This window comes from Lepidochelys kempii, chromosome 16 (assembly GCF_965140265.1).
Source record: "Lepidochelys kempii isolate rLepKem1 chromosome 16, rLepKem1.hap2, whole genome shotgun sequence".
NCBI lineage: Eukaryota > Metazoa > Chordata > Testudines > Cheloniidae > Lepidochelys > Lepidochelys kempii.
The window spans coordinates 28,694,904-28,705,087 of record NC_133271.1 but is presented as its reverse complement, the minus strand read 5'-3'; the positions used below and the strand labels follow the sequence as shown (position 1 = coordinate 28,705,087).

Sequence of the window (10,184 nt, the reverse complement as noted above, 5' to 3'; positions counted from 1 at the left end):
ATCTTTTTGGGAAGATTCAGAAACCGCTGAGGGCGACTGTACTTCTTCCTTCATAAATATTGGATGCTCACAAAGCATGAATATTTGAGCAGCTAGTTCTGACTTGGGTGAAACCAATTGCTAATGGCAATTCATTTTTCCTCAATGACATTCCACCAATAGCAAACATTGGGGGAGGAGATGATGCAATTTGGAGCCAAACAGCAAAAGGAAAAAAGGTATTTGACTCAGAGCAATAAAGGTAAATTTGCAGCGTTCTCAGCATAACTCTGGGCCATATCCTGCCCTCCATTAGAGGGGGTTATGCAGATGGAAGGAAAGCAGGACAAAGTGTAGCAGCTATATGGGCATCTATACGGGTAGAAATATTGGGGGGGACAAGCATTAACTGTTTGATCATGTGATGTTATTGTATTAATATTTAGTTACCTCAGCACTAGAGAGTCTGGCAAAGTATTCACAATTTCCATGCTGAAGTGGGGAAGGCTTCACAGCCCTCAAATGACATCCCCCAGGTATAAAAATGAAAGAAAGGCATTGAAGCTGTATCTTAAAGTGCATGGAGCATGAAAGAAATGGTGCCGCCACACCCCAGAAATCAGCAACTGAGAATTAGATGTGAACAAACCAAAACTCACTCAGATAGCTAGATCATAAATCTTATCTAACTCTCTAATCTGATTGTTTTATGGCCCTATGCATATACTTGTCTGTTTTAGGGCTGGTCTACACTTAACATTCAGCTTGCCCTAGCTATGTCTCTTGGGGGTGTGTGAAAAATTCACACAGCCTGAGTGCTGTAGCGAAGCTGACCTAGCCCCTGCTGTAGCTATGGCTGTCGCCACTTGGGGAAGTGGATTACCAACATCGAAGAACCCCCCTCTCCCCATCTCTCAGGAAGTGTCTAGACTACAGCGCTACAGCGGCAATGTGTAGCTGTGGTGTTGTAGCACACAGAGTAGAGCCATGCCCTTAAGCTGTTGGTCTCTTTGAATAAATGATACCTCCCGATGGGCCCCTGTTAGAATCGCTTTGGAGTCACTGTTACTTTCCCGAGAGCAGGTTCTGTCAGCGATGTGATGCCTCAGCTAGGCACTGCCAATAGAAAGGCTTTTGAGTACAACAGACCATCCCAGCTTTTTTGAAGTCTTCAAGTCCATTGGGACAATCTTCTTCACTCCACCAGTCATGATGCTGGGAACCCCGTGGACCTGACTTGTCCATCCACTTCCACTTGCTGCATGTGGGCAAAAAGATCACAAACTAAAATCCCAGTTGACAAACCTTTCTGCCTCGTGTAGCGCTAGACTTCCAGTCTTGGGAGCTCTGCTTTGATTCATTAATTTCAAACACCACATGCAGCTGTAGTCATGCAGATTTAGTCAAGCTTGCAAAATACCATGATGGAAAGCATCCTTTCTGAGTACTCAAGTACAACAGAACCACTTTTTTCCCCTTTTGCTGATAGTCCCCTAAGTTACTCAGTGCCCCCAATGGACCATTCAGTTTTACATACAAGTGTGTGCAACCATGAGCTGCGTGAACTAGCCAGCAGCCTGGCAGGTGTGTGCTACCTGCACAGACCTGGCATAATTGGCAGCAGAGAGGAATTTTTGTGCCCAGGCATTGGGAAGACTGGTGCTTAGTCCCTGCGGTGCAGTGCTCATGTTGGAAACAGACAGTAGCAGGCTGTGCCTGCCAAGGGTGTGTGGGGTGAGTGCTGTTAAGGTGGCTCATTATATATAGTTGCACACGCTAAATACATTCTATCCAGTGCAGCACAAGGAGCAGACCCTAGCTAGGAGGCTGGCCAAAGCATGCTGGGCAATAAGCGGCTGGATAATTTTTCTCATAGAGACTCTGCCTGTCTTGTTACATCAATACCACTTTTTATTTTGCACCGAGGCGGCTCTATGCCATGAGCTGGAACAGTCCCAGAGCCGCCCCCTGCCCACTTCGCATTGCTATGAAGAGAGGGGATTCCAACCTGGGGCCCAAACAGCCAGTCCCCTGTGTGCTGAGCCTGGAGTGAGGTCACTCGGGAGCAACTGCGCTTGCTGGGCCACCTCTTTCCCTGATGTGTGGAGCGGGTCTGACACAGGCGTGTTTCCAGGGGAAACGGTGACTTTTTGTTGTCCCACAGAAAATTTTCATTACAAATCCAAAAGGTTTTGGTAGGAAAGTTTTCAATTTGGGGGCTTTCAAATTTTTTCTATAAAAACCTAAAATTTGTGTGGAAAGCATTTAATTGAAAATGAAATTTTCCATCAAAAATAGTTTCTGTAGAAAAATGTTGATGGCTCCTATTAATGTGGGCTAAATCCGCTTCCACTGCCCCAGTCGATGGTGGGGCACATGTGCACTGCCAAGCCTGTCCCTCCAGCAGAGTTCATATGGGGAGGGGGAGGAATTGGGTTCCCCACCCATCTCTGTGATAGCTGTATCGCCGGCTGAGGCCTCTGGGGATCCCGGCTTGTCGGGCTTCCAGCTGAACCCAAATAGGCAGCTGCTAGGCTGCTAGGCAGGCTCCCATTCTCAGATCACAGCCAACTGCTCTTAGGATTGGAAAGCCAGAAGCCGGGGCCTACCCTGTGGGCTGCTGGCGGGTTTGGTACCTGTGAACAAGACACAGTGTGTGTGTCTGCTTCACTTGCATTGCCAGCACCAGCCATCGTCCCCATTTCCCAGCCTTGAGCAAAAGTAGGTTTCTCCAGGAAACCCCTGTTCAGAGCTGCAAGGCTCCCATGTGGCACCTGGCCAGGCCGTCTCTCCCTGGATCCCATCGGTTAGTTCTGTCGGGCCCGTGTGTGCGCCGTGCCCCCCCAGTGTGAATGCTGCACTTCTGCCTGGGAGAGCTCAGGCTCTGAAGCTGGGGCTGCCTAGATCTGAGCACCCCCGTCCTGTGGAGAGGCTGGATTTACGTGACTGGGGGAGTCAAGAGGGCTCCTCGCTGTGCTGCTACCAGGACAATAAGATAGACCTTTTCCTTCTCGCTTTAGGATGCAGAGTGCATCCCTCTTCACCAGCCAGCGGGGCTTCCACCTTCCCCTCTCTCCTATGCGTTCATCAGAAAAACCAACGACTTCTGAGTGACGAGCAGTGCTTGGGGCATAGACACCAGAAGTGACAGCTGGATCCCACGTGGCCCAGGATGGTTTGTCTTAAAAGGCCCCATCGTTGCAGTGGACAGCATGCCAAGGGTATTAGTTGGCTCAGTCCGGTTACCTAATGGATGCAGCCACACCACGCACCCCTATCCCAGGGCAGTCCCATCAGAGAGCCTGAGAACCAGGAGCCATGGAGCGACATTCCCCTCCTTCCCCGACAGGTGGGCTCTGCAAATGCTGGTGGAGGGCAGCGGGAGGGAAGCTTGCTTTAGCGTTGTCTGTGCTGTATCTGCGCCAAGGATCAATGGAAAATGCGGCCACGCAGGCTGCGCCTCACGCTCCCCAGTGCTACGTGGACTCGCCATACAAGTCAAGGGCTACAGCGAGGGTGGCAAGTTCCCTGCAAATTCCCAGGTGAGCACACAGTGCCCCTGTCCACCACACACACTGCACACAGTGTGCATGCTGCACACACATCGACTGCAACGAAAGAGACACAAACTGCACCCTGAGGAGACGGCTGGTTTGTTTACAGGTTGCTTTTATTTACAAATATACTGAAATGTAATCTCTCTCTCTCTCTCTCTTTCCTGGGCAGAAACGCAATGGATGAGAATCTCACATACCTTAGCTGCCAGGTGACGGTGGCAGGAAAAAAATGCAGTGAAATGAAATTTAAAAAACACTAATAAATAATTTAACAATGACAAGTAATTAAATAAAAAAAAATCCAACCTACACACATTATGGTGGCGTGTTACCAACACAGAGAGCAAGGGGCAGGGAGCTACTGTGAAAGGCAGGTGGTTAAGTATGAGGGAGCATATTCATATTTTGTACAAGTTAAACAAATTGTAACAGACAGCTACAAAATACTACATTTTGGTAACATAAATACAGAATATATAAATATACAAGTAATACAGCCGTACAGCTAAAAAAGGGTGTCCACTTAAAAACAGAGTTCCCACTGCAAAATAGCTGGAAGTCCCTTCACAGTCACTGCTAAACAAAACAACATTGTGCAGACCCAAGAGCAGCCATGCTGTACCATTAGGAAGGCCTGCAGTAGAATCAGCAAATCAATCTATGATTCTGTGCTTATACTTAGAAGTTACCAAGTTATTCAGTAAGGCCCTAATTCAGCAAGGGAGTTAAGCATGAAGTCAACCCTCTGCATTGAGCAAAGCACTTACACATGCTTGAGTCCTGTTGAAGCCAACAGGATTTAAGAACTTTCTTAAAGATAAGCCTGTACTGAAGTACCTTACTGAATGGTGGCCTAAATACTTAACTTGCTCTGAATTCAAGTTGCTATGGATGTGTTAGTCGGGCAATCTGTGCCACCCAGCGGCACTGTGCTAGGAGAGGAGGGCACGCTAAAGTGGGACTTAGACACACAATGACAGCTGCTCATTAACACTTCCCAAATACTTCAGGCTCTAGAGATGTAAAGCACATGGGAACTTCATAGCCGTGTACCTGGAACTGGCTCCAAGGACTGTGGCTGTGATGCGATCTCTAATGTGTCCTCTCTTCCCTTTTGCTCTTGTGACCAACCCTTGTGGTTGGAGGAAGCTTGTCTTTCTCCTTGGTCCTGTAGTGGAGTCTTATTGAGTTAGTATGACATCACCACGGAACTTCTGGTGATGTCACAAATTGAATGGCCCATCTGGCTGGCAGGAGCAGAGACACCATGATGCTCTGGGCAGAATGAGGGGTGTGGCTGGAAATATCGTTGATCATTGGAAGAGGTGGAGAGGACTCCTGCACCCAGTAGGGAAAGGGATGTGGAATTACATCAACCACTCTGCAAGGCATTACCAGGCTGAAGGTGCCTCCCTAATCCGTGACAGTGCTGCAGAGTGGACACATTGCCAGGCTCATGAGAGGGGCTCTCTGAGCAGGCTCGTACCTATCCCTCAGCAGCAATACTCACATTGCACATTGAGCAGAGCGAAACACATTCAGTGGCCACTGAGAGCATGCTTCAGCTCACTCCTTGTGCATGGGTAGCACCAAGTGGGCTTTAGAACGCAGACACGTTTGGTGACAAAGCATCTGAAGAAGAAAAAAGACCAAGATTCGTGGGACATGTTTCAGCTTAGAGATGGAAACCAAAAATTATTTTACTGACAGCAACATAATTATCTCCTACTTGTTGGGCATGAAACACATTTAACACCATAAAGCCAATTATTTGGAAGTATGTCCCTCTCCTCAGCATCATACTGAGACTGTGGTTAGTGTAGCCCTGAGATGAGCTGCACGTTGTGGGGGAATTCTTCCATTGGCAGTGACACTATGAAATGGAAACGCGCTAGTTACTACGTTAAAAGCATATGCTGGTCCGTGAGTACAGGGACTAAATACTGCATCAATCAGTTACCGCATTTGGCGGGAGGAAACTTGCAGTATGCTAGCATCACTTTTGGGCACAGAATTGATCATTTGCACAATACAGACTTCTGAGGAAGCTATCATTTAGCATGTTCACATTATGATAACCTTTCATTAAATATTATTGAGTGAACACAAACCTAATCAATCTTCTTTTAGTTAATTGCATCTTGTCACTGCTTTAGCCTAATGTGTATTCCTTCTTTAGCCAAAACAGCATGATTGAAATGCTATGAAGAGTTCACTTGATGTATTTATACTAGAGCGAGGTTAATTTGCTAGAGAGAATTATCACTGTAAGGTAGACGTAATAAACTGCTGTCACGACCTCTACCCTTCAAACTCCCATATGTACAATCACTATTTGTGGTTTCCGTGAAAGTGCCAGATGCTAAGAGTTTTGGGCAAGAATTTATCAATGTGACTCAGGGTAAGATATTACCGCTGTATGGCCCATTGCACATTTTACTTTCACCTGATCAGTGACATTTCCCTTGACAATACAAGAGTAAACCAGAAATCAAAAAGGTCAGAGGTTGCTTTATAATATTTTACTGCAGGTCCTGGGTTAAAACCACAATGATCACGCTCCTGTGGGATAATTCGTACTACAAATTTATTTTGCTTTAATGAACTTTGGCCTTTGCCAGATATCACTGGCCTGCTCGAAGTGACTGGCCATACTTTCAAAAGTGCACCCCCGGCTTGATTGGCTTCAATGCACCCCGGCACTGGAAATATAGTTAGCCATGTTGGCCAAGAGATTGCATGTACAATGCACTTGGCACCAACTAGAGCATAATATGGGGGAACAAACGGCTAAGCATTGCCATACAACACACCAAAGGCTCAGCCGAGAGTATATTTATACCTACATTGCAATATATGCCAAGGTGATAAAGTGCCATCCAAAGAGCAGCAGAAGGGTTATCGATACTTGAGCTCCAAAGTAGGCTTGCTGATTCCTTTCTTGGAAGTGGATTTTTTCAACATCCAGCCGCGAACCAGAGGTAGACATGGAGCAGGGGAGTCTCCAGACTGTGGGGCACAGTACAGTGCTCAGACCAGTCTCAACGTTAATTAATTATGGCCTTTGATTCTGCACTGGTAAGAAGAGGAGGTCTGACTGGTGGGATCCTGGGACAGTGTATAGATGCCATAAACATCAGAGGTTGGAGCTTGTGAAGACACTCCGGCTCTGAGAAAATTGATATTTGCTGGGAGTTGGATTAATCCTGTGAGGCGGGTAGTTACAAATGTTTCCAATGTACCACATGAGAAATGCTTCAAATTCTGGCCCCTACAGCAATGTAAATGTCCAGGTCACCTGAGTTCTTTACAGATACCAGCTGTTGTGAGCAGGGGTGTTTTTTGGTACAGCACAAGGGGAAAAATCGGTGGTGCCTGGGTGAGAAAAAAGGTAGTAAAGCCTTTTTCTCCCAACTGGCAGCAGATATCCAAGGGGCTCACAAGCCTCTGCTTCAACTGGTGAAGTCACTTCCCTCTGCAGAAGATAAAACTGCCTCTACAGAATGCATGCAATTGTGATGGACCCCTGACTGCTGGCAGGCTGCAATCTGGGCTACTTCCTGTCCGAGGTAGGAGAGCTACATGCAGTAGCAAGGGGATGGCTTGAGCTTTGTTAGCCCAGAACATCGGGGGCTGCAGGGGAATGGACAGAATAAAGCAACACTGGGTGTGTGTTTGTGAGAGAGGGCCCTTCTGCCTGTCTTGGGACACTGTGCTGTGGGCACCAGAGCAGAGGTGAGACCTCCAGACGTGCCATCTCGCCTGCATGAGTAGTATACTTCCTTTCCCACTGGAGCCTTTCCTCACCTCACCAAGGTGCAAATTCAAGTGTTTCTCCTAGTGATGGAAGCTGGGTTTTAAGAAAGGTGTAAAATGGGTTCTGAGCTCCACCCGTGGTTGTTTGGAATGAATAGCTTTGTTTGCTTTGCTACCCCTGGATGGGATGTGGCCCTGGTTGCCCCCTGTTTAGTAAAGCGGGGAGAGTTAATAATCACCTGGGATGTAAGAAGTGCTCTCTTGCCCTCTTTTGTTTTAAATCTGTGTTCCAGATGAGTTATACCATTTGCCATAGAGCAACACAGGTCCTTTTTTGGCTGACTCAGCTCTTTCTTGCCCTGCTTGGTATTCACCCCTTTGGGAAGCAAGAAGTAGCCCTTTCTGGTTCAGAAAAGGGTGCTTAACTTTTCATGGGCAGACTCCCATGAGAGCTGGGACCTATCCTGAGCAGGCAGTGCTACTATCCCAGGAAACTGGAACATATGTACGCTGCCACGAACGTAATGAGGCTGTTGAGTCTGTTACATTCTTTGCTGCCTGTGGCCCATCGAACTGGCATGGAGGGCCCCTCCGAGTGCTGAAGAGTTTGCAACTGCAGCCCCTGAGCCTGCACCATAAGTCACACGCCAGGAGTTCAATTACCTTGGTTTTCGTGGGATGGTCAGCATTTTACCACATTTGTTTAAGAATGGGCCTGACTTACCTAACCTTTCCCTCCTCACCCCGTCTTTACTCGTTTTTGAACACATCGTATCATTACTTCTCTTACCTTGTCAAATTGTTCCTCACTAAGGCCTCTCCATTACGAGACATGGCCATACTTGTCTGCCTCTCCACCCGGTAATTATTGTCTGCAGGCAACATTTATAACTACAATATTATTATTTATCGTGTTTTATGCCCTACAAAAATCTATAATGGCTGCTCAAACCTCGGCAAGGGCTGTTGAGACAGTTCTCTTTATCTCTGCATAAGGAGCCCGGTTCTCCTCCCATTTGCACTAGTGCAGGTCTGGAGTGACTGCTGGAGGCAACAGAGGCACATCAGTGTGAAACTTCCATAAGTGAGATCAGACTCAGGCTCGTGACAGAGCCTCGTGTTCTCTGTGTTCTCGCTCACTTGGTGCACACTTCTCAGGGTCTGGGCTAGGATTTTAGATCCTGCACTTTCCTTGACAAGGGAAGAAAATTAATGAAAGGAGGTCTTAATTATTCCAGATGGACAAAGGAGTGTAGCACATCTATGTCTCATACAAAACCTAAATAAACAGAACAGAATGAACAACACATGGTTGCCAATCACAGTCTAGGCTTGAAAGGTGGCACTGCATTACTTACAAATAAAAGTAAATGTTTTATTCTCACACATTAAAAATTAAATAAAGCTCTGTGTAATGTAAGCACCTTTTGTTTTAATTATTCAAGATTAATACTAATCTAAATGCATCTGTCCCTAACATGCAGCTTCTCTCCAGGGTCCTTTTCCAATTATGAAATCACTGGCTTCTCCACAAGGCTTATGGTTAACCAGTTTTTCTAAGTATCATACAGTATAAGGGCTATAAACTAAGGAGCAGATTGAGGGTAATGTAGAAAAAGTGTAGAAAGGAAACAAATGTTGAACGTCACATTTACATTAACTTCTCACAGTTCAAATGGCAATTTATCCACAACATAGTATGAGTCATGCAGTAAGAAAGGGGAGGAGTCTCCAGTTTCTTTGATTTATTTGTCATATGGTCGACTGATGTCAGTCTCAGTGGCTTTAAAAAAAAAAAGTTTAAATATCCAAATGAAAGGAAGAAAGAAAGGAGGAAAAAGGTCTCGCTTTTCACACAGTCACCTCCTTTACAGTGCGGAGCTCAAACCAAACCAAGGGCTGCTGGAGAGCTGGGTGTTCCATTCTTCCCATGCTTTCCTCTCGGCCTGGTCCAATCCGGATAACTGAGGATGTGGGTGTGTGTGACTGGGGGAGGTGAGGGTTGATGGGTTGATTTATTTATTTAATATATGGTCCTCCTAAAAATGCTCTTGGCAGTCCAGGGGTGGCAGGAGTCACTGTGACAGAAGAGCTGGGCAACATATGGCTGTAGAGTCTGCTCTGCAAAAAGTCACTTGCTAAAGATACGCCAGCTATTTGTTTTTTTTTTTATTATTTTCATGAGGCGAAATATGAGCTCTGCATAGAGTACAGCCTGTCAATGGGGTTTCCTACTCTAGCCTGCATGGAGTTAACTTCTGAGGAGGCAAGGAAACAGTCGCTCAAGCTAGTCAAAGAGGTATCACTGTCGATATCATGAAAAATTGAGTCGTTTCCTGCAAACAAAATGTAGAAATTAAGCTCGATTCTGTGCAGGAAGAGAAATACAGATTAAGGATTCTCAGGCACTATGAGGCACACTATCTGTTCCAAGTGAACGCAAAAGCTAATACAGTTTGTTTTCCTTTCCTAAGCTAACATAAAATAACTCTTCTGCAAGGCTCTGCTCTTTAAACAGGGACTGGAGATCAAATTCTAGGTGTTTCAATGGCTTTGATACTGCGTAGAAGGAGGAAATCTGGCAGTGCTTCATTTATGCTGCTGTCTCCAGCACATAAAAAAACCCTTCTCTAATTGACATGAGCAGACAACCAACAGGGAGCAGGGAGGATCACACACTCCGCACGAGCTGGGACCTTGCATTCCACAATTAGGTAGCCAATTAATGCAGGATTAGGCCCCAATTCTGACAATGGGAAACGGCTCTTTGGGAAAAAGTGTTGCTCACCCAGACACAATGTCGCATCTGCAAATGCAATGGAGTTTTGTTTTGGAATAGAGACAATACTGCCTTTTATCTCCTTTTGCGGCTGAAATGGCAACTGACCACCT

General features: G+C 46.2%; 1 protein-coding gene across 1 annotated transcript in view; it reads right to left on the bottom strand.

Annotated features, from left to right (window-relative positions):
• Window positions 1-3,631: 3,631 nt before the first annotated feature.
• LMX1B (LIM homeobox transcription factor 1 beta) overlaps window positions 3,632-10,184 on the bottom strand; it is a 129,086-nt gene continuing 122,533 nt past the window's right edge. The window contains exon 8 of the mRNA XM_073314240.1: window positions 3,632-9,628. Coding sequence (XP_073170341.1) covers window positions 9,471-9,628 — 158 coding nt within the window. The 3' untranslated portion in view covers window positions 3,632-9,470. The remainder of the gene's footprint in view (window positions 9,629-10,184) is intronic.